The sequence below is a fragment of the Chlamydotis macqueenii genome, chromosome 10 (genome assembly GCF_036417535.1).
Source record: "Chlamydotis macqueenii isolate bChlMac1 chromosome 10, bChlMac1.mat, whole genome shotgun sequence".
Taxonomy (NCBI): Eukaryota; Metazoa; Chordata; class Aves; order Otidiformes; family Otididae; genus Chlamydotis; species Chlamydotis macqueenii.
In genome coordinates, this window is record NC_141565.1 from 21,337,484 (window position 1) to 21,362,634 (window position 25,151).

The 25,151-nt window shown below is 42.6% G+C and overlaps 1 protein-coding gene across 1 annotated transcript in view; it reads right to left on the reverse strand.

Moving 5' to 3' along the window:
* Window positions 1–1,351: 1,351 nt before the first annotated feature.
* LOC147599571 (uncharacterized) overlaps window positions 1,352–25,151 on the reverse strand; it is a 36,976-nt gene continuing 13,176 nt past the window's right edge. Inside the window, exons 4-5 of the mRNA XM_086755336.1 lie at window positions 2,588–2,643; window positions 1,352–1,413 (exon numbers count right to left, since the gene is read on the reverse strand). Coding sequence (XP_086611462.1) covers window positions 1,365–1,413; window positions 2,588–2,643 — 105 coding nt within the window. The 3' untranslated portion in view covers window positions 1,352–1,364. The remainder of the gene's footprint in view (window positions 1,414–2,587; window positions 2,644–25,151) is intronic.

Sequence of the window (25,151 nt, forward strand, 5' to 3'; positions counted from 1 at the left end):
AACACATACTTGATTTTTCGGGGAAAAAAAATTCTTGATGCCATACTAGTGTCATGGAAGGAAAGATTCAAACACCACAATATGCCGCTTGAGGATATTTAGTAGAGAGAAATACACATCATTAGTATTTCTGTCTGCCTAAAGCGTTCTCACCCTTTTGGAGAGGTGATTAGATTGGTACCCAAACTACCACATCCCTACAGCTAATGTCTTAACACAGCCTAGGAGTCAAATGAAATCACTGCGTATCATGCGAAGATGTGTATCCCAGAAGATTTTCATTAATGCCAATAAAACAGACGGCATTTGAATTATCTTGTAGCCAAGGAAACAGAAGCACCGGACAGGTAGTATCCTCAGCTTTCTCCTTCAGAGGCAGCTGATACAAACAATTCAGTCCAATCCTGCAACAGGTGATGGCCAAATGAATTCTTAAAACATCAGCCCTTCCATCACAACAGTGCCTGCTGACTTGCAACGAACTTTTAATGAGAAGAATTGTTCATAAAAATAATTATTAAAATGCCAAATTATTTCTTGATAACTACCACTTGAAACAACAGAAAGCATCTTCCTTTGGAGCTGCCTTCGCAGAGCCAGAGCCAGAAGAATACAGCCTTTTATCCCCAGGAGCATGGGAATTCTCCTGGAGAAAGGTTATGATCTCGAACCGGTACCAGCTGTTATCACAGAGCAAACCGCCACCCCAGCGGCAGCGACACGAGCCTCCCCCATATCCCACCCATCGGCACCCTCTCCAAGTCCCGCAGCCCCTCTTCTACGGAGAAGTTTCATTTCAACGATGTTTTGCTTCTAGGTTTTCTGAACACACAACTCAGTTTTCATTCAGACCCTGCCCTACGCCACAGTACACCAGCTGCCCTCTAGTACCTGCCCACATGTAGGTACGCTCCCATCCCTCAGGTTTCACAATGCCATTTCATCAACTGAAATATGAATTTATACTATTGCCAAAAAGAGTAGAATTAACCTAGATTTTACAGCTTTGCAGCTTTAACTGCTGACCAGTAAGAAATTTTGTTAACAGGATTTTATCAGAATAATTGTCCAAAAAAAAAAAAAAAAAAATCCACCAAGCATCTCAAAGATTTAGACATAAGTAGAAATCACCGAATTGAAAATTATTAATCTGTGAATATGAAGATATAAAACATTCCAAATCTAAAGATTACTTTCGCATGTTAGCAAAGTGAAAGGAAACGTTACTCCCTAATGCTGACAGAAAGATGGGTAGGAGACTGACCGACTGACGGATTCCATCAGTCGGAGGGTTGCTGGTGGCATTTTGCACACTAAGTTGCCATTAACTGACTTGTCTGCTCCTACCTCTGGCTGCTCGTGCTTCAGTCTCTCCTCTTCAGGTACAGCCTCCGCTCCTTGATCCTCCTCCTGCTGTATTACAACACACATCACTGAGCGGTCATCACATCCGTTACCAGAGGACTGAACCCCAACCCAGATCCCATTCCCCAGCAGCAACTCCTCTCAGACAAAGGCCTCTACATGTCGCCACTGAATGATGTGAAGGATGGAATCCCACCTTAAATGTGTGACACATATTTAATTCAAATTGATGGGAACTAATTATTTGAAAGCTCTGTCCACAAAGCAAGGAGCCATTTCTCAAGTTCCAGTCATCTATCGCTGGCCGTGTGCTCCTTACCAGCATTACAGGCACGACCCTGCACGCAGGCGCTTCCTCAGTGCAAGGTGCACCAGGCACCTCATCCCCCAGGAGCAAGCAGTTAAGCCAGAGTTGACTTATATCGAGACAAATCTAGCAGATTTTACAAGTAACATGGGTAATTAGCAAGCCAGAGGTTAAACAATCACAGTACTCTGGTACGTTATTCCAAGCCTGAAAGCCCTCGATAGAAATCCATGAGGCATCTACTCCAAACATTTTTGTTTCTGTATACAATGTGGCTGCTACAATTCAAAACAGACAATTTAGTGGGTGGATCTGTAATTAAATTATTATGGCTCATATCTAATTAAAACAGATTTCAAGGCACATTTCAAGCTGTGGTTGGATGTCAGCTTTAAGTTGCCTCACATGGCTTGGCAAGCAATCACGCTGAAGGAGGGCAGAGGGAAATAGCATCCAAGACTAAGAAAAGGAGGATCTAAAAATAAAAACGTTTTGGAATGACTGCCTTTCACTTTGAACCCAGCATTTCATTACTGGCACGATACCATCTCACACCACAGATCTCTCACACAGGCCTTGAGACTCACTGAGAGAAATAAAAACCAACTGAAAACGCACAGACCGTGGTTGTACCTGGGTAACTACAAGTGGAGAAGACACAACGGCATAGAGCCTGGTAAGACACACTATACAATGATCTTATAGTAATAAAAAATACCAGGCTTTACCCTGGCACATCCCAGCTGGTTTTGCTGGTGTGCAGGACAGAAACAGCGTACCCCACAACGCTGACAAACACCGCCTCAGCACCCTCAGCTGCCCGCGCCACTACACCCTCTCAGCAATGAGCTTCGGGACACAGAGGGTCATGGTCTGTCATGACAAGGCAAATCATTCAAGTCCTGACAGACTTACCATGCGGAGGGTAACTGAACACGTCTTGTTGCTCTGCACCATGGTGTCTTGCAGCTCTAAAAGGGAAAAATCCAACAGTTTAAATTTAAAATCAGAATTCTATGCCCCACTGAGATTTCAGGTCAATGAGTAACTGGTCTAAAAAGCAGGTTTTTTTTATATTGCCACAAAAGATGCACTTGAATTTAAAAGTATTCCAAAGTCTAGTGTCTATATAATTCCTATTTTGACAACCATTTATGACTACTTTGCCCCTACCAATATGTTACTCCAAAATGTTGATTATTTTTCTATTGATTGAAGCCTTTGAAATGATGAGGGGAAAACGTAGAGCCTAACTCAATAAACAAGTACTGACCTAAGGGAATTGTGAATTTGTCCTTGTTTCACAAACTTTTAAGTGCAACATGGTAATTAATTCTGATGCCATGCGCTTACACACAACGCAGCACGGCTGTTATCCCTGTGAACAATGCAAACCTCTCAAGGATAAACCCAGCAACGTGAAAACACTGCCTTTCCTCCACAGAACATGGCAATGCTCTGGTTGCCTTTGAAAGCGTCTCTTAGGACATTCGGTTCATTTTGCATGCAAAAGCGTGAGATGGTTAATTCACTCATCAATCCTTGTCTACCCTATAGATACTGATTATAGATTTGCTGGCTCGAGTACCTGCATCACATCACATGTGCCACGCTCCGGGTTATGTATTTTATTGCCTGCTAGATAAAAACTGTTCATGTTTGCAAGTAGCAGAGCACAGAAAAACATTTACACACAGCACACCGTACCAACACACACACAGCCGTATACACAATTAATGCAAGTCAGACAATGTACCTGGCTACTAATATGCCACAGTAGCTACAGCAATAAAATCCAGCTGTGCAGATGGCTTTACTGCAATGTTACCGCTTAGATTCCTGCACCTTCCCTCTTGTGCTGCCTGTCACAGCATCTTAGTGCTCGGAGGAAATGTTTTACTCCAGGAAGAACAGAAGTGCTGTCAGCAGAAAGGGAGCATTTCAGTCGCTTCAGAATTAGTGGTTAATCCAAATCCACTTTACTCTCAAGTTAAAAGATGGCAGCTAATGCTGCGCAGCCTAAACGTGGAGCACGGTTATCACCTACCCGATAGCTTTGGCTGTGTTACCTACGCACACACAGATTTATGAGGCTGCAAACTCGTGAAATGCCTTGTGTATTACAAGTGGTTTCGAGCCAAACTCGGAAAGAACATTATTGAATCACACGAGTGTGGAGCCTGACAGATGTTCCCTCCACGGCGGTAAGCTGCCAGAGAGGTGAAATTTCTGCAGAGGAGCGCTGTGTCTCTCTGAACCCTGCGGTAGGTGTGACAGGCCACGCCATGCAGCCATCGCAAACTGCGCTCTGACGGGATCCACGCAAGTGGGTGAACACAAGGCTGCCCCATCCCAGGAGCAGGTCCCGCTGCGACCATCTGTAGTGGCACAAGAAGAGAAGAATTCTTTCTCCGGCACTCTTCTCCAGCAGCGGAGACAATGTCTGAAGGACAAGCAGAGACAGCACCCCTGAGCACACTAGAACCAACTTCTGACCACCAAGACTACACAGCCTTTTAAAATTGTTGTTCTTCACTTAAATCCATTTTTCTACAGAGAACTGGGAAACTAGCAAAGGCAAAATTATTTGTTAAGCTAAACATACACCTTGGTTTTTAGCTTTGAATTAGGAGGCATCAGCCAAGAAATAACAGAAGTTTCACAACCACCTTTTACAAACTTTATAGAAGAGGTCTGAAACAACAAAGTTTAAAAACTTCGCTAATTTTTTTCTTTCATTTTCTTCCATTCATCCAAGTGGGATTTTATATCTACATAAAAATTAATGCTAAATAAATGGATGTATTTTCAGAAGACCCCAAGGTGCTGAAACGACTACGGGACTGAACCCACGAGAGGAACAAGCAGGAACTGCAAACCCAGCTCCGGCCTCCTTTGGGACCTGCCCCCAGCACACCCATCCTGCTCACTAATTACTTCACCTCTCTCTTTTTTCTGTACTTCTCCTTATGCACTTAAACACATTTGAAATGTAATTGCATAAAAAAATCACCTGGTTCACCCAGGAACTAATAAGCCCATGTAACCGCTATTACAAAACTCAAATCAAAGGCACTCAGTATTGCCACTGCAAAGTAATTAAGCCAGTAAAACTATCAGCGACTTGAAATGCTCCTTCATTAGCAAAGAGAACGCAATTATTTTTCTGCCACCTTCTCTTATTCTATTAGTCTGACAGGCAGGAGCGGACATACTAAGCAGGCTGATTTCTCCCAAGGCTCCCTGCCTCTCAGAGCACACTTCTGTACCCGGCTGACTGCACTCAACCGCATCCTGGGCTGCATCCCCAGCAGCGTGGCCAGCAGCCAAGGGAGGGGATTCTGCCCCTCTGCTCCGCTCTGGTGAGACCCCACCTGCAGCGCTGCGTCCAGCTCTGGAGCCTCCAACATCATGGAGAGGGTCCAGAGGAGGCCACAAAGATGATGAGAGGGCTGGAGCACCTCTCCTGTGAGGACAGGCTGAGAGAGTTGGGGCTGTTCAGCCTGGAGCAGAGGAGGCTCCAGGAAGACCTCAGAGTGGTCTTCCCGTATCTAGGATAGGAAAGATGGGGAGAGACTTTTTTAGCAGGGCCTGTTATGACAGGATGAGGCGTAATGGCTTTAAACTAAAAGAGAGTACATTTAGACTGGACATAAGGAAGAGATGTTTTACGCTGCGGGTGGTGGAGCACAGTCCCAGGTTGCCCAGAGAGGTGGTGGATGCCCCATCCCTGGAAACATTCAAGGCTCTGGATGAGGCTCTGAGCAACCTGATCTGGTTGGAGATGTCCCTGCTCCTCGCAGGGGGGTTGGACTGGATGGGCATTAAAGGCCCCTTCCCACCCAAACCCTTCTGTGATTCTTCACATGCAACTGAGCAACTGATGGTCAACACATTGCCCCCACTGTCAGGACTTAACACCCAGCTATTGAGCTTAGACATCTCCTGCTCACTAAACTGAGCAGCTCCCTTAAATCCTTTAGCTTTCACCATATATTAAAGAAAACTCAAAACGGTTAGGAAAGCAACACACATAGCACAAGATATTTGAGGGGAAAACTCATACAGCATTTTTTGCTTTATTTGTTTTTTACTAAGGCTCTTATCTTCAGCAAGAAGAATAAATGTATTTCTGCAACACAGCTGTTCACAGCAGTGACACACTTGGTAATACAATTCCAGGAATTCTTTCTGAACCCACGTGTAGCTATGTAATATATCACTATCTCAGCTTTCTCTTTTGTAACCTAACTCTGAATATATTTTTATAACAATAGTGTGTGAAAATGTAATTTTGTAATTTCTAGATGTATTTTAGGCTCTTGCCTCATCACAGCTCCTCAGCCAAGCACTATCAATCGGCAGCGCTATTTGTACTGATAACCTTCAGAGGAAAATCAAGACCCTACACAAAGGGACATGAATAATTCATTAAGTCACCCAAATCCTACTGCAGCACAGAGACAACCAAATTTCAGTCTAGTTGAATACTAGATTCAAACTTGGTCTCTAAACAAATAGATGAGTTGTCTCCTAAATTATTCAAAAAGCTGAAGTCTCACCGCTCACAAGCCTTCCCAGGGCGTGTTTAGCCACTGCGGCCAGCCAGGCTAGGATCAGACTCCAACTGGGAGCAGTTTGGTGAAAGCCCATCTCTGCCAGGCTGGCCTGGACAGCCCTGCTAATCCTTCACTGGTGCAGCTGGAAACACAGACCCATGTGGCGCACAAACGACCCTTCTCAAAGCCAAAACACAACAGTCCATTCCTGACAATCACCCCAGGTCTAACTTGGCCCCGTTCACTGATCAGGCAACCTGGCAGAATGGGCCAGCTGACGCTGGGAATTCGGGGGGCGTCAGCACGGGGAGGTGTGGCCAGGGTCCGAGGGGACAGGGAGGAGCGCACAGCCGGAACGCAGCAGGGTACCAAACCCAAACTCGGCGACGGAATAACTCGATCCAAAATATTTGCTGGTGTACAAGACTGGCAGGCAACCAGCTACAGAAAGCTTAGATTTAACACAGTCAAAGGAGTTTTCGTTCCAAGGAAAATAATGACTGTATCATGCTCCCGTCTACCCGCGGATAAGTGCAACGCGCAGCTGGCCGTAGCAAAGTGTCGAACAAGAGGGACCCATTCATACCTAGCTGGCAAACTAGACCACTGCACGGGCATGGCAGCCCGCCTGGCCACCACACGACGCTTACGTACCTACACAGGAAAGCAGTTAAAAAAACTTCAGAAACTTTTTCTCCCTCCTCATATGTCTTGTAGCATGTGAAGAAAAAAAAAATCCTGACATACTGGTTGTTAAAGAGAACTCAAATCTAATGACTGGCTTCTGACTGAAAAAGATGAAATTACAATGTAATTAAGGGTATTTATTGAAGAAAACTTGAGCAATGGCTTACCTACAGATTTGCTCTAGCAAGCAGAACTTAAATGAAGACAGAAACACAAGTTAATGTATTTTTCATAAAAAAGCAGAAAAGAGAATTCTCCTTGATTTCCAATTGTAGTGAACTTCTCAGAGCAGTGTGCATGAAGTACCAGTAATCAGAGAACCTTGGAAATGAGGCTCATTTCTGCTGAACTCTAATATTAGTTGTTCACCTATTAGCTCTGAAGTATTTAAAACATTCTTGCACCTTACAATAAAAAATATTTGCAGTTCTACTGCTGTTACCTGGATCTTCCACTGAGGCAACGAGGCATGCTTAAGAATTTCATAAGCCTATTAATTAAGGTAAGAAAGTTAGTGATTGATAGGACAGAATGTTATTGTCCCACAGCATGTGTATGAGCAACACAAAATCTCGGATGACGAGGACTAGTCTGTAACAGGACAGCACAGAGACAAGGACAGCCCCGGCTGAAACAACTCCCTGTCAGTTCTGACATTTAAAAATGCCACGCACGGCTCCGTCCAAACCTGGGGCTTGCGTCGCCAGTACCAAGGTTGCTGAAGTCTTGCAAGAGTATACAGCACCGTACAACAGAAATACAAGTAACTAGATGAGACAGTGAAATTCATTTGAGATTAATTGGTGAGTAATCAACCTGCGGAAGTTTCTGATCCTTGAGTGAAGAGTAATACAAAGGTACAATGTCAACAGCGAAGCACTAACAGCTGATGAGAGTACCCTTCTGCAATGAGAACCAAATCCTTTTTCTTTGGCTGGAAGCAAAGCTAGCATCAGAAAATTTCAAAAACAACAAGTGCATTTTCTCTTGAACAGTTCTAAAACCTTAAATTAAAGAATACCTTAGCTCTTCGAGTAACCTTTGGCAATTTTGGGGAGGAAAAAGAAATTGTGATGCTTTTCGACTTGAGTGCAGCACGTATCAAAGGTCATAACACCACATTTGAGCAGTAATAGGAACATCTTCAGGAGAAAATGTGTTTATTTACAAATGCATAGAAACTATATTAAGGTAACATTAGGGAAGCAGAACAAGTAATGAAAAAAAACTACAGCGGAATATCCCCCCATAATTCCTTATTCTTTTAAAAAAAAAAAAGCAAACCAAACCCAAACACCTTCACAAAACCAAACCAAAACAGAAAAATCCCTTCCCCTGAAAAGTATCAGATGTAAAAATCCACAGAATTAGAAAAAGATTCATTCTAATATAAATAAGAAGCAAAGTTTAACTCAGCTCTAGGGTCAAAGTTGCAATTTCCAACAGAGAAATAAAGTTCTCCCCTACCTAGCCGCATTTTGATTTATGAAGTCTCCTGTTACCTTGTTCTGCATTTCATAGACTTTGTTTCAATTAAGTATCAGCAAACATTAAACACTGTAGTACTTTAAAAATAATTAACCTTTAAAATACTGTGGAGGACTAAGGCAACTTGCCAATGTTCCTCCACATCCAAGACTGGCAGGAAAGCTGCTACAGTCCTTGAACTCTGTGGAGCCATGCTGACTTGGAGCTACTCAGGATCTGACTCACGGCATCAAACTTATTTTCTCGCAGTTATTGATTTGGGACTAAAAATTTCAAAGCCGTAAAGATCCACAAGAAATTACAAAGTGGGAGTCTTCTACATGTGCCTTTAAAAATCCCACCTGCGCTTCCCTTGCCCCACACTGAGCAGAGGACCCCTCTGAGCCTTCTTCTGAGCTCAGACAGGACCTGGGGAGGGTCTGTTCACGTACTTCAGAGAGAGATTTGGGCATCTGTCCCATTATTATTCTGACACTCACGGGAATTGCCAATTTTCCTCTCCCTAATGCCCCATTTCCCTCTCCAGCTTACAGCTTGTCTGAACGAAACACCAGAACTCACCAAGCTGATCAGCAATTCTTTAGGATCATTACTGCATTTGATTTCTTGTACGTTCAGATTTTTCTAGATGAACCTCAACCAATTTCTCCTCCTCGCTGTTCTCTGTCTTACCGGGAGTTGCACTCATTTCTTTTAAAGCGCTTTGTTATTTCACTGCCATCTTATTTGACATTCACCTGACCTGTGTCAACATAAATCTACCACATTTATAGTTTGACTCTGCCTGGAAAAATAACTTTTTTTTTTTTTCTTAAATAAGCCCAGTATAAGGAAATTAATCTGTAGAAAAACAGCACTTTCTAGTATTGTTACTCAAGTCTTTGGTACTGAAAATATTGATGACCACCCTCCTACACAGAAAAGATCTCCCCTCACAGCACAAAATGGGGAAAACTCAGAGAATTATTTCTTCTCATTTCTCTCTTCTCTCACTGGTTATAGGAAAAAGGTTTGAGTAATCTGGCTGGCCCCTACCAGTCATATGTCTTCTCCAGGGAGGAGAACATGCTAAGCAACAAATAAATTCAAAACACTTGAAGAGAAGCTTCAATAAAAGCAAAAGAAAAACACAAGCTACTGAAGGAAAGAAATCTCTTGCTGGGGAACGAGGAAAATGCATTTTACAGAGTCCATGACCAGCACAAATCTAGTAGAAGTACAAGGTGTACAGCTTGGCGGGAGCAAAAGCAGAGCATTTCTTATCATGGATTTGTACATGGTGCTATTCACACACGAAGAACTCTTCCATCATTCCTAAGGAATGGCAGGAGGTAGCATTTTTAACAAAAACTCTTCTCTTAGCTGCTAACCCGAGGAAACCCTTTAAAGACTATCCTCACCTCCTCAGCAACACTACGGCAGACAGAAGACAAGCCTGCCCTTCTCCTGCCACCAGCGTTGTTTCCCCACAAACCTCACTTCTCAGCATGACACTCTCTTCAGTGCACAGCATCAGCTCCAGCACTCTTCATTTTGTATCTTTTCACCAGAATTGTGTCTCCTCAACAGAGGCCCATCTCAAGACCACATTACGTTTGATCCGTGGGTTTAACGTCAATCTGGCTACGTGGCCTCTATCTGCGTTTCCCACATCAATGCTGCTGGCAGCGGCCCAGAAGTGTGGCAGGAGTCTGAAGGCTGAGGAACACCAACGGGGACATCATCTTGCCAGAGGCGAACCCTTCACCAGGGCTCCCAGCTGGCTTCAAAATTGCTCGTCTTTCACTTAACCCGAGATTACAGCAAACTTTGGCAAGCGTTTTAAAAGTACTCTTTGCCTTCAAAGGACAGGCACTGAGCTGGGTTCCCCTCTACCAAATTCCAGATGTGGTTTCAAGCCGTCAGCTACATTGTTCGAACCGTTTGAAATCAAGTTAAACAGCAAGAAGAACAGAGTTACATTTGAATCAAAGTTAAAAAACCCAGAAAACAAATATGCTACGCAAGTAATGGCTCTGGCTGTGCACGCTGAGTCTCTTTAGAATGCATATTTATAATGAGGATTTACTGCAAGACTGTCAGCGCATCTTAACACTACAGAAATTCCATCTGAATACTGAAGGAGACAAAGATTGCTTGAAATCCAGCTAAATGTGTGCTTCCACCTAACACACCAGCAAACCAAAGGAAAAAGTGGTTTTCACTTCAGTGGGTGGTACAATTTTATGACAGAGGGAAATAAATGTTCATGGAGTATGACTGACATTTCTGGAAACTGTGTAAGCTTTGTTTCCAATCACCACGTCAAAATAGATGTTGGTGTTTCTATTCAGATCAGCACTGTAATCAAAAGACTAGAAAACACCTCCTTCCTACTACACCATTTTGAAGTCATCTCTTCATTTTGCATTCAGACTCCCCTCTGATCTTGAAACACAATATTTAACCAAAAAAAAAATTCTTACAAGAAACAGAGCCAGTTTTCTTCATCATCATTATATTATTTCAGGTGTGACAAAACAACTTCTCGTTTGAAAGACTACATTGCCTTACAAATATTCATTATTTATAAAAAACCTCTGTGCTCTCTCAAAACATCATGCAATTTTTGAACTAGGATTACTTGTAGAAAGTCATTTCCCACCCTAGCAACCCACGGAAACACTGCTGGCTGTATCCATGCTGAAATCTGAGCAGCAGGTAGGGGGAAAGAGGTACGAAGGTCACAAGGATGATTTGATACCTACGTCATGGTTTCACAGGCTGTCAATGTATCACGAAAATCCCCTGTGGAGGTTCACACACCGCTCCAACCAGACAAGAGTTACTCTCCTCTCACATGTACCCAGGAAAACAGCCTTCCTGACACCCTTCTGCTGTCATTGCCTGAAATCACGATAGCTAAGACACCAAGAACACACTGGTTATTCCTTGCTCTCAGCAAACGCAGTTCTGCTCAGAGACGCTACCACAGAGAAAAGCAGATTTAGAAGCAACGTGAGGAGGCTCAGTGCTCAGCCTCGGGACCGCTGAGCAGGAGGAGGGGCAGGAGCAGGGGTCACTTTTTTTTTTATTGGAAAGAGAACAACGCATCTGCTAGAGTCATGGCACAGCAGGCCAGCCGGTACCCTTGCGTCTCTGACTTTGGAGTTTGTTTTATCTTGGCACATCCAGTTCATGAGCTCCTCAGAACTTTCACCTCCCAGCTCTGAGGATTCTGACGCTTATGATTTATCCAGCTGGCCACTGATTTATAGTGATGTAACCCAACCATCCAGTTCAAAGGTTTAAGTATCAATACCAGATTTATGGCTTCTTCAAAACATTTTCAACAATCACCTAAACTACACTAAGAAATTGTTTTTTTCATTCATTTTCCTGGGTTTTAACTGACCTTTCTGAAAATGACCGCAGAGATTTAGCAGCAACGATTGGAGATGATCTTGGCTGGCCACCTTCTTGCACACTCCTGGCCACTGACAGTATCAAGACCACAGTAAACGCATTTTTCTGCCTCAAAGCCATTTATTAGACAGACAGAAGGCAGAAGGTGAGTGACTGCTCATTCACTTCAGGAGGGATTGGTGCTAAACATACACACTTCACTAGCTCATGCAGTTACTGGTAAATTCCAAATATTAAGGATGTTTAAATTAAGTGTCATTTACTTACAAAGAATTGGATTCACACACATGCAGCCTCCATTGGCACACGACCACTTACGTGAGAGATGCCTTATTCCTCAGGTGGCAGGAGCACTGTTCAGAGACATTCTTCACACTCTTAACAGTCAGCTTTATCTTCCCACTTAACTGTTCGAATTATCATCTGACGGAGGAACACGGCAATCTGCAGGCCCAAATCCCTCACCTGCCAATACAGTTTATCACCTACATTTGAAAACCAGCCCTCTGCACATTTTCTCTTAAAAAACACATTGGTTTCAACCACTTTGCTTACCGTAAATCAGTCATGCCATTTACAGAGAAAACTTCCGAGGATATGGTGTTGGGGAGATCAGCAGCAGCCATGTGGAAATGCAGCAGTTCCAGAAAACCTTGCTGAGTTCATGATGTCCCACAGTACAGTCTTGTTTTACTACAATGTCCCAAACTTAAGCAATCCAGAGTGGCTGGAGTATTTATGAACAAAACTCAAGAGCAGTCAGGTAAAACAGCCCTTACTGGGTAAAAAAAAAATTACAGGCAAGCCGTTTGCCATCCAAGAGAACAATATAGTAGTTCCTGAAGTACAAATATTTACAGGCAGAACAGAGCTCTTTGAGCTGTGAGTTACTGGCAGGTTGTGACTATGCTTTCAAAGAGCTTTCACCTTACCAGCTGCTCAGCAGCAGCAGCAGGGGAAACTCTTCAGTTCCTGTCTGGAAGAATTAAGTCAAAAACTGGTTTAAAAAAATTGAGACAATGCATGCATTTCACCAGCTGTACAGCTCTGTGAAGGCAAAGAGAAAATCAGACTAAGACGTGAAAAACACTGCTATGCATGTATTTGATGATGATGAATATATGATGAATGTGAAATAGAAGCACTTCCCTCTAGCCAATTATCACTCAAACCTCAGAAGTCAAACACAGAAATGTAAAATAAATATTATCTGGCGTTTCCACATGCTACTAATTTAACCCATTTAACAATCACAAAGAATTGTGAACTAGACTACCACTGTACCCATATATGTAACAAGATGGTAAAAATAAAGCATCTGATACACTCTTGATCCACCAGATGCTGGGACAAGTCCCCAAAGCTGCTCTCCACAAGCACTGACTAAGTTTGTTCTCAATCACCTACTTTTTTCCTTAAGAAGCTGAGGACCTGGGCGGATTTCTGAAGACATCGGGTGATGCACAAGTGCAGCAGAGTACTCACATCAAGATTCAGTCTAGAGCTAAGCTAGTTCAGCAATAAAGGAGTCAACAGAGAGCGAAAAGACCTTGTTGCCTACACTGAATTGACCTGCTCTGAGCATCAACTCAATAAAGCTGGGAATAAAGCCCCAAAGCTGGTAGAAATGTAGAAAATTAAAATAAATACTTGACAACATGCAACAACTTATTAACTCTGATTTGAGTTAGAGCAGAGGAGGTTATCAGCCTCCTTTTTGTAACAGCAGTACTTTGAGCAAACTGGCAGTGGCCTGAACGTAAAAAACGCAATGGCAATCAGAGCAAAACCTTAGAATAGCGCGAGAGCTGCTCCTGTTGCGCAGCATTCTGGAACGCAAGAGCTACTATCAGCACATGTTGGCACTAAAATCAGCCATTTCTCTCAGCTCTTCTCTGCTTGCTGTGAAAAATAATGATCTGTTGATCTTGGTTTGTCATTCCAACTGTGTACCCACTAAGTCAGCATCTGTTTCTTTACTGGATATTCTTCTGTGAAGTTTACCAATTGACAAAACAAAACAGAAACAAAGATACAAGAACAAAACTTCTAGAAATACTTTTTAAATTACATTTGTCAAACAATAACAGAGCTCAAAGAAACCTCATCCACAACAATACTATGATCACGTATATGTCTACACAGAAAAGTATGAATTTATATTGTACTTCCAATATCAGTGTAATTTAAAGTGGGGGTTTTTTGGGGTTGGTTTTTTTTTTTTTTTTTTTTTTTTATAGAAAGAGAGTCTGAATGGTTTGTGCTTAGCTATAAAATGGAAGGTAAGGCTTTGCAGGACAAACTTACAAAAATAAATAACTTTCAAAATAGCAATTATTTTATCACCTTCCCATTTCTTTTTAAGACAGCAGATTAGCAGATGTTCTTTCTCCATACCGAATGTGAAAGCTTTCCAAGGAATTCCCTGTCAGTAGACATTCTACCTGGTACAGACAGAGGCAAAAAAAAAAGGCGCTTGTGGCTTTGGCTGGGCAAGGCAAGAGCTTTGCTTTGTTTTACTCGAGGATTTTGCCTGAGTTGGTGTGCTCCCTGAAGAGAGGGCCTGAACGAGATTGATTTGTTTATGGGATTTCTATTCTCCTAAGTGCAGGAAGAGAAATCTTTCAAGTACCTTAGCAGCTATTAGACCCATGAAGTCGAGAGAATCCTGTCACATCAATAGGAACCAAGTTATCACAACATTCTAAAACCAGCCAAAAGGAAGTCTCCAAACTGTGAGATCTTGGAAGCCAACAATTTCTTCAGACTTGAAAGAAAAGAAAATTTTAAATGCATCAGAAAAGAATAACAAAGCCTTTCATCTAACAATCAGTGACCTTACCTTCCCTTCAACAGGCCATAACTGACCTGTAGCTTAACACTTCTGCAGTTCCCCACGTCATCTACAGACAGATTCAAACAGGAGAAAGATTAAATTCACCGGAAGGAGTCAACCCGAAGATGACGTTGAAGGACCTCCTGCTAGCCCTACTCCTCTCCTACATCAAAGCCTGGCTAAATTTCTAGTTACAAAGAATGCCCTTGGAAACAGATTCTCATTTAACACTTCAATGCTGTCCTAAACTTAAGATTTAGGTACACCACCCTGTACCTAATTTATGTGAACAGCTACCCAATTGTGTAAAAAGAACCCCAGATAACTGAGTAGTGTCAAGGTCATAATTTGTCACACTCACAAAAATCCCCCAATCTGTGCACAAACGGCATTCAGTTTGGATGTTCAAGTGCCTCCCTTTACAAATAATCCAGATAAACAGCCAGACAGCATAAAAAAAATGTACTGCGAAGAATTTTCTTATTACAGACACTACAATTGCACCTGCAAACATGCTTCAGCTGCACGGCCAACAAAGATGCAAGGCAGACCAGCCCTGCCTACAGGCAGGGAAGCCTACAGCCCGGGCACACATGCTGCTTGCAGGCAGAAACTTCTCCCTGTGCCTGACACCGAGTGCTTCAGCTTTTGCAGAATCAGGCAGTAACGGGCAAAGGAAAAAACAACTGGAGACAGCAAAAAGTAACAGTGAGACAGACCTATTCCAGAAAACATGTTAACTAAGCCAAAGAAAGAGGGTATTGCTTCAGTTATTTTCACCTGAAAATGTTTTGTTTTCAGTAACACAGCATTTTAGTTAACATCTCTTACCATCACATCCTAAACGATTCACCTGAGCTCCCTCTGGCTCCCCGCTTTTGGACTGACGCTCCACGTATCTCCCCACTGTTGCTCATCTTCCCCACAGTGGGGGTGGGACAGGAGGAAGCCTGGCTGGAAAGCTCGTTTTGGACAGACAGGAGAGTTTTGGGAGAAACAGATTCACAGAAGTGGCAAAAAGCTGCAAGATGTGCCTGTAAGTGATTTACATGTGGATTTTTCCCCATTTTTCTGCCACGCGGCTAGACTACCTCTATTAGTGAATTACCAAGTTTTATGTGGTGCAGCTGGAGAATGGAAGGAGCCTGAGCCAGCCCCTCCTTCCTCACAGAAAATACTCTGTCCTCCCTCCATATCGGCACCAGGGACTTCAACAAAGCAGAGCCGGGGCCGGCGCGGCAGTGAATCAGGCCTCTGTGCCCAGCTGCCTGGCGGGCTCGGGGATGCACCCTCCGACGCATCCAGGCATTCACTCAGCTTTCAACTGCTCCGCAACACCAAGGGGAAAAAAAAATTAAAAAAAATGGAAAGTGAAGGGAAGCTTTTATGCTCTTTGCAGTTTAGCCAGCGCCCTGAAAGAGGCAGCCAAGGCTCCTGAAGCCAGAGCGTGGCCCCTGGGCACGGGCGATGAATGGCTCAGGAAGCTCCTCCACGGCCCAGGCCAGCACGGCCTGACTCCTGCCAGGACTGCTCCTAGCCATCTTCCACTTTAAAATATCTTGGATTTATGCAAAAATCCTTGTCATTAATGGTGTTGATTAGGCCATGTGTTATCATTAAAATAATTCTAAAGGCATAGACTATTTATTCAGTATAAATTTAGAGTTACTGTGAGAAGATGAAATTACTCATTTTATTAGTATATTCATCCCCATCTTTGCAGTAACACTCTGGAAAGGCTTATCAAACACCCCTCCCCCTTCCCAGTCTCCATTACATCCCAGAGGGAGATAACGAGGTGCATAAAGAATGTGCTCATTGATCAGAGACACTGGTGGGATCGTTAACAAGGTTCAGATGGCAGGACGCACACGCAGGGCCTTAGAGCACTCTCCATGGAAAGCGTGAAGGAAAATGTTCCTTAAATGCATTAAAAGTGGTCTGCTATGTCTCATAATTTGGCTCCCTAGAAAGATATTTCTGTACTAGACAGGAAAGTTTCAGTCGTGAAGGTGAAGGAGCAGAAAGAGATTAATTACCCAGCTGAAGAAAAGCACACACTGAGGTTTGCCAGCACCAAACTCTCCCCCGCTACTTTGCCACAACAGGACATAAGAGTGGGTCGGACAGAAACAACATCTCTACAACGTAGGTTTTTTTTCTTTCTAGGTAGATGAAACCAGATTTTAGCCTGGAAATTTTATTTCACAGAATTCTGGAGTTCTAAGATCTCACACCATATTTAGGCAAAGACAAATGGCCAAGGAGTTCAGCCTGCTCCTGCTACACCCTTGTGACATGCAAGTTGTCTTTTGGGTTTCCAGAGGAGTATGGCAGCATGCCGATGCAGATCTAATGAAAGATCACTTTACTCATTATAAACTGTAACGGAGGTATTTTTAGGTGTTGAAGTGACGAGACTGATTCCTCTATGTTCCCTCCACACTGCATGGGCAGAGCTAGCTGCTTCTAGACCACAGCTGGAGGTGCCCATGTTGCTACTGACCTCTTCTCTACAGAGGAGCATTTCTTCTCGTTGCCTATACAAAAGAGATGACTGGGGGGACATGAGAGTATTCCCAGGCTGACGAACCCCACTGTTTCAACGTCTCACCGTACCTGCAAACGGTGGGTGTAGACACTCACCAGTGTAATGCAAACCCTTCTCAGGAGGATGATACACAAGCAATGCTGCACACGGAAGAGATGAATTGGTGAAAACTTGATTGGATGTCAGAGAGGAGGCAATCAATATAAGCACAATTTAGGTTTTGCAGATTAATGAATCTATTTTATGGGAACCCTGATAACAGTGTCCAGGCGCTTCAGCTATATTCTTGATAACAATTCAGTATCCTCAAACAAGAGTTAAGGCCATTGGCTTATAAATTACTAAATAAGCAAGAACACCACTCTCTGATTGCCCAGTATTACTTCTTGAAGTGGCCAATTTGTTCTTCTTTATAATCCGCTGTATAAACTGATTTGATGGACTTCAGCTCTCTTCATCTATTTTATTTCATCTGACCATCTGTGGTCAGCTGTTACAGCAGCAAGCCTGCTCTCTAGGGGAGTTAACAGTTAATGAAAGAAAAAAGGAGATGATCATTAATCACTTTGAAATTGTCTCCTTTTGATTAGAGAGGGAAACAGAAGAGTTAGCGGGAACAGGGCAACACAAGGGAGGAAGTGCAAGTGACTGGCTCCATCCCTGCCAGACAATCTCTGGGTTTGTCAGGCACCAGATTAACAAGCAGTGTGGTACAGATTAACACCTGGAAATGGTTTAGGAGAAGGGTACAAATCATTTCACTACTATTACTCTATCCTGAGTTCAGAAAAAAAAAACAAACCACAAAACAATCCACAATCATTTTCCTATTGTTCTCTACATTTAAAGAACGAATTTCGTACCTCAACAACATTTTAAAAAGCAGCTACAAACATAACAGCACTGAGAGATGACAACTGAAAAAAAAACCTCTGAAGGACACAGCAGGATCTTTTTTAAATGATGGATATGCCAAGTAAATATGATCATTGCTGCCAAAAGTCAGTAATTCACTAAAAGCTGTTAAAAAAGCTTATGTAGTAATAACGCAAAACAAATACATGTACAAACACTTACACAAGCAGTATTTACAACCACTGCCATGCTTGTCAGAAGATGAATTTCTACGCTCCAATCACATAATACTGGTAACAGAAGATTATACATCCTTCTCAGAAGGAAAGAATTAGTTACTAGTGACCCCAGTGGTTACTGATCCCAGAAATCATTACTAACTTGAGCAGTATTTGCATACACAAATAGTCCCTCTGCTAACACTGCTGCAGTCCAGTTTCAAAATGTTAGGAATCGCTGTGATTGCCCATCATCCCGCTCGGCTTCAGGCAGGACTCTTCTCTCTATTCCTGGTACAAAGCTGCTCTTTCTAGAGGAGAATAAAGGTTCTTAGAGAAGCTAGAAAGAGGAATATAAAGACCACCCTCACTCCCATGGAAGGCAGAACATTACATAAGTAAAAATTTCATTCATTGTGTATTTGGTGCAGCTCTTGTGCAGATAGCGGGTAAAAAAAGCACAGTGACCTTTCCATGAGCGAAGGTCACCACGCCAGAGTCTTCATTCCAGTGCCCCTGTTCCGCATCACGTGGTCACAGCAAGCCGCAGCCCATCACGCAGCACTTGGCTGGCAAAGCAGACATTGCAGATGTCAGATAAGCAGCAGCTTTACAGATACGGCTCAACCTGCGTGATAACTATTTTTAATATCCATACCTTTGCCAAGTTTTTGTATTAGTAAATTGTAATGCAGAAAAATACATAGTACCAAATGTGATTATTCATTTCAGAACTCGATGCTAAAGAAAATTAGATTTATATACAGTCTGCAAAACAACAGATCCTTCACCACCCTGAGTAAGCCGTTTGTCTGGGTTACAACGTGACACAGGGAACCAACCACAGTCTGCAGAAACAATTAAATTAATGTCCTATCATTATGCAAAGTCCTAATGGCAACAAGGTATAAGGTAATATCTGTTGAAAATTCTAAGATATCAGTCACTACTATTCATTACGACTTCCAAGTCTCCAAGCGTTTCTGAGATTCCATAATTAACAGCTACCCTAAGCTTGTTGATGGGTTTTTCTTGTGGCTGCTCTGAGTATTTACATTTGGGAGCACCAGTTTTCACTTTCTTTGACTGTTATTTACAGTGATCAGTAAAGCTATGACTGGCAAATGGTCATCACCAGTTTCCTTACTGATGTGAACGCAGAAGTCACCTCAGCGTTTTGGGTTACCTGGACATTGTTAATACCTTATTCTAAACACCAGGATAATTATTTCTCAGTGAAGCATTTCTGTGATGGTCACAGCAATTACCACAGCATCTTCCCATTATTTCCGCATGCTCCGTTTCCTTTAAGTATGCTAAGTGTGTGAGTTCATCACCTCTTCAGGATAGCTGGAAGAAAAACACTGCACCACCGTGACATTCTGCCCACAACCAGTAATTGCATTGACAAGGGGATCAACGCGACCCAGGCTGGTAGGAAAGGGAACATACGTCCAGTACACTGTGCCCTTGGCACGTCCGTGTTACGGAAATGGACACCTAAACTAATAATTTCTCTTACTCTTGTAAAAACTTCAGCCCAGTATTTTTCAATCCAAATACATTATATTTTCAGACTAGAGACATTAAATCTCGCTGCTGCTATGTTCTCTTTTTAACCTTTGTGTCCTCTATGCTTTATCTTTTCATCCAAAAATACACGGTAAAACCAACTCAGACAAAGAAAGCCTGCCCTAACTCCTATGGACCTCTTAGATCACCAACCAGCTACGGAGAGCTGTCTCAGCTCCTCACAGCAGATGACAACAAGGAGCCCTCCGGATATTTAAAGCAGCTCTGGCTACCGTTCCAGTCCACGGTCAAGTACAGAACAAGGCGTACGGCTCTGCCCAGCCGTAATGCCCACAGGCTACGGTTCTAGAGAGACAAAAAAGAAAGAACTGACCTTCCTTATTGTTACAGCTGTAGTGTTTTGCAAACTTGTTCTTCAAGGAAGGGAAATTCATTAATGTGATGTCAATTAACTTCAGATGCAGCTGTGTAACTCCACTGATTCCTATTTTCTGTGTGTGCACAAACGTGCGTGTACACGCTCCCACGCATGCACAAGAGCAAGGCGAGGGGAATATTTCTCCAATTGGCAGAACCAGTACAACAGTCTGAAATGTGCCACAACTTGTAGGCCTGCATAACAGACATAGAACCTTGACTTCTGGAGTAACTATCAGGAGGGAAATGATCTCAGAGGGTTTTGTCATCACTCCCTCGGTAACGGGAACTCGTTTTTTGTTATCACTCCCTTGAATACAACCTCCTCCCCCTTCCAATGTGGGCAGATGACAGGCTTCTTACAGCACTGATTATCACCAGGATCCTCGCAGGGGAGGAGGCAGCAGAAAGTTGCTTCTTGGCATTTATCCTTTATCTCCTGCCCACTGCAAGGCCTCTATTCCCATTCCACACAACGCTCTTGGCACACGTTGCAAATGATCTACAAGCCTTCTGGAAGCCATAAAGCCTGCCACACAACTCCTGCTTTCTTCTCTTACTTTAAGGGCACTGAAACTGTTTTTACCTCCTAGTAATGAGTAGAGCTTTTATTAAGTGAAACCACAACCAATTCCTCAGAACACAAAGGCTCTATGGGGAACATCTTTATTATTAGGCTTTTAGATGTATCAAATAATGCCATGTACATTTCTGTACTAGCTACTACAACAGCCTTTAATTTCAGGGTTTTCTTTTTTCCCTTTAACAATTAAGTAATTATTTTGCCCACCAATGGTCAGCTTTCATGCTGACAATACACTCACTCTTGAAACCGCTTTGACAGTACACTGAAAATCCCAAACCACTGCTGACATCACTGCGGAAGTGGCGATTTTGCTGGTAATGTGTCTGGAGAGGCATGGATAACTTATGGGATTAAGTAAAAATTTTTCCAGATTACTTATTTTAAGTGTATGGTAGTCTTTAAACTCACCTGCAATAACAGCAGATGCATGATTTGTACGTTATGAACTCAATTTCTCATTGTATATTAGCACTTGTCTGTCTCTAGCAAATGAGTAGCCCAAGGAAATCCGCAGGATTTTTCACCTCCTTAGAACTAAGCTTGCCTTCAACTACCTTGACTAATCAGATCTAATGTTTCCTTGCTAGATAGGCTGCAGAATACATATGCAATAGACTAAAACCCCCCAAAAAGTTTCAGTTTTATCAATGCCTCAAGCAAGTTTATTTACCACATTACATATCGTTTCTTCAATGTACAGCACTTAGTGCAACAGGGGACTGACTCCAATCAGGACTCTCAAAAAAAAAAAGAACCAAACACCAAAAAAAAAAAAAAAACCCACCAAAACAACCAAAAAAACAACCACCAAACCCACAAAAAAAACCCCAAAAAAAACCCAAAACAAACTCCCCCACGCAACAAAGATCACACTAAAGAAGAAAAAATAGGTCTATTTCTAACCCATATCTATAGTAGCAAGGAAGTTCATAAACCTGCCAATAAAACTGGCAAGCAAACCCAGACCTGCTATTAATGGCATAAAAAATATGAACCTTTCCACAGAACTTTTAAAAGCTCGACAACCGCCTCTGATATAGCTACGTATCTGCTACACAACGATGTTAGAAAGTCCTGGAGCAAGGTCTTACGTTTGTGCCACATTCTATTATGTCCTTACAATAGTCTGCTATAGATTTTTCAGCCACATTTAACTCTCCAAGACTTTTTCAGAAGTTTATTCTGAAATAGCTGCTTCCACATGCACAAACGTAAGGAGACCCACCAGACAGCAGGCTCGCAACAGCGACTCCAGTCAGCGTGTATGAGAGTTTTTAAGTCAACGGGAAATAACGGCAGCTGAGAGATAACACGCCTGCAGAGGAAGGCTGCTGGGTGTCCAAAAACACAAGCAAGAGGACCCAGAGGCACTAAGTTGGTCTTACAAAAGCAATTAGGAAGAATCCATGTCAATACATTTGTGGACAGGCCTCTCTGCGTGCCCAATAGATGTGTGACTTATTTTCATAAACGTATGCTTTCACACTTTGGAGTAACTACTCTAAAGCCTTAAAAACATCATCAGAGGTAAATCGAGGACCCCAGACAAAAGCGGCAGTGGTTTCCTTCAGTGACAGCCTGTAAGGAGAGGCTCCTTGCACCAGTACATTATCCATTCCCAATAAACACTCACCATTCCTCCCGAGACAATACACTGCACACATCAGCAGGCCCTGCGGGCTCCGCTTCTCTGACACCCTTCCGAAAATGTGCCACTACTGCAAGCCACACACCTGGGAGGGCAGCAGACCACGTCCAGCCCAGACCGCCCAGCCAGACACGCTTCTGATGCTGGTGCTTCCCATGCTCCCGGCACGGCATCTCCAGACAAAGCATCAGAGAAGCAAACCACAGCTAGAGGAAGTAAGAAGAAAGAGAATGAACCAAGAGCAGTTAGACGTGGGGTGAGAGGGGGCAAAATAAACTCAGACAGGTACAGCCCCTGTGCTCTGGTTTTCACAGAGGCAAACAATGGCAGCTAAATAATTTTAACCATTAATCTCACGCCTCCATACAAAGCAGTCAGGTTTTGTCACGAGCTTTTATTCCACACTGAACTTTCAATTTGTCGAAGTGTCAATCTAGGTGGCTTTGTGGGAAACCAGTGAGGTGAGACTATTGGAGCAATTATGAACTAGAACAAAATGCTGCATTTGAGAAACCTGCAAACAAACAGAAAAAAATCGAGAACCCTTTTCATTGTTCAGTAAAAACACTCTGTACAAGCTTTGAACACGAGAGACACAGGTCATCGCTGAGATATTCAGAAAATGCACACAAGTCTTCTTTTTAAAAAATTTAAATAGTCATGGAAGAAATAAAAATGTTCGGGGTATTTTCTTGGTTTTATTTTCCTGAAGTTTTTCTTGCTGCATCAGGATTTGCCATTTTTGCGCTTGAGTTTTCAGAAAGGGTGAAAAATTTGCATAGAACTACCTTGCAGCTTTGTGCCTGTGGAGGATCTAACAAGGTGCTGGGAAATCTCTTTGTTTATAAAGCATACAAACCGAGACGCGTGTTAATGTAAATTAAGAACAGACTAAGCCTCTTACCTATTTTTGCCTATATTTTCACATCAAGTACTTAAGAGAGCAGGGAGAAGATGTTATAGTGGCCAGTGACAGTAAAAAAACCCCAAACAAAACCCAAGTCCTTATTGGGAAGGGATTGTATTTCCGAAGAATACAGACTTGAGGAATTTATTTAACAAAGAGTAGGGTATGTTGGCCTTGATCCAGTAAAGGATGTGAATAAATCCAGATTAGCTAACTGCATTAAGGAGAGATGACCAGACTGTGCCCTGCATCTCCTGCTGCAAGCATAACCTGCTCCTAGACTCCCAGTCTCCGAAACGGCCTGGCACAGCATAGCTCAAAATATTCCTGAGATGAAAAGTCATGCCCCACCACACTCCTTCGAACTCCAGGAAATTTCTTAAGCTTTAACGTGATGAAAGAAAGTACTATTTCCATGCAGATACGCTAGATAGGTATCCTAGGCACCTGGAGCTAAGTCCTGCACGCTTCATTTAAAAACGTGCGTTTTATACCAGGGAAGACTGCAGTGTGCTCTGGTTTTCCCTGCAAAGAAATTAAACGCTGGCAAGTTCAGCTCAAGGTCTCATTCACATGAGTATTTCTGCAAAACCGTTTGGCCAACGTGCTATAGATGGTGTTTGTGATTACTACTGCTTTCCTCGTTGGTTAAACTGGGAATCGAGCTCTCTTTAGCTCACGCGTGCTACGGAGTTCCTCTGGGAGCAGGATCACCTACCTGTAAGGTGTGCTGGGTGGGGAAAGAGAGAAAACCAGGAGCTGCTGAACACCAACACAACGTGGCAACAAGCACAGCACAGTCCTCTGTCTCGGTTCCTAAGCAGAGCTTCCCATCAACCCCACAGTCTGGCTGAAGACGTTACCACCACTCTGCGAGCTCCATGGAAACTCCAGGACGTAACCTATAAAGACAAGCTCATCTACTGAAAATCGTATTTGGGCGGCTTCTCAAGAGAGTGGCCAAGGTTGGAGCGTTTCTTTATTCACAAAATTTTGGCTTTCCTTCCCAGAGAAGTAAGGCCAAACAAATGTGTTTTTTTCCAGCACTCTGATTCAAGTGCCTGCAAGGCACGCAGTAGAGAACAGAAATTCTTCTAATGAGAGAACACTTTTCAAGAAATTTAGCCCTTGCCACTATGTTGCTCAAGGTCATACACTAAGTGGCTGGTGAGCAAACAGATCTGCTAACTTTCAGCAGAGTGAAGAATTAAAATCCAATTTAACTTCAGTACCAATCCTCGTATTTGACACTATCATAATAATTTTCTTTTTTAAAGCAACAATAATCATCTAATATGTTTTCTTAAAGATTATAAATTATTCTTAGAAATTAATAATTTTTCATATTAAAATGTAATCACCAAGAGAATTTTATTGCTCAGCATTGAATGTATCACTGTTTTTTCTACATATTTCCTACCCTATTTTTCTCAATGCATCATTTACCATGAAATAATCAGGACAGTAAGCACTAAATTTTACATCATCATGATGTTCTATTTAAACAGTTCACCTGACACTTTAATATGCACCATAAACCCATACTGAAAATAAAGCACGTCAGTAGCTAGGAAGTACCAGCTAAAATGAACGATTTCAGTGAAGCAAGAAAAAAAACGTTCTGAACACAACCAGCAGGTCTTGGCCACTGAATAAAATCAATATTCTTATTTTAAATTATCTTGGAATTGAAATAAAATCCACTTCTGTCTTAGCTACCAATGTAATTGATATTGATAGTCCCATGTGCTCAGTCTTTAACATACACTAAACTCCTGCTAGAATAATC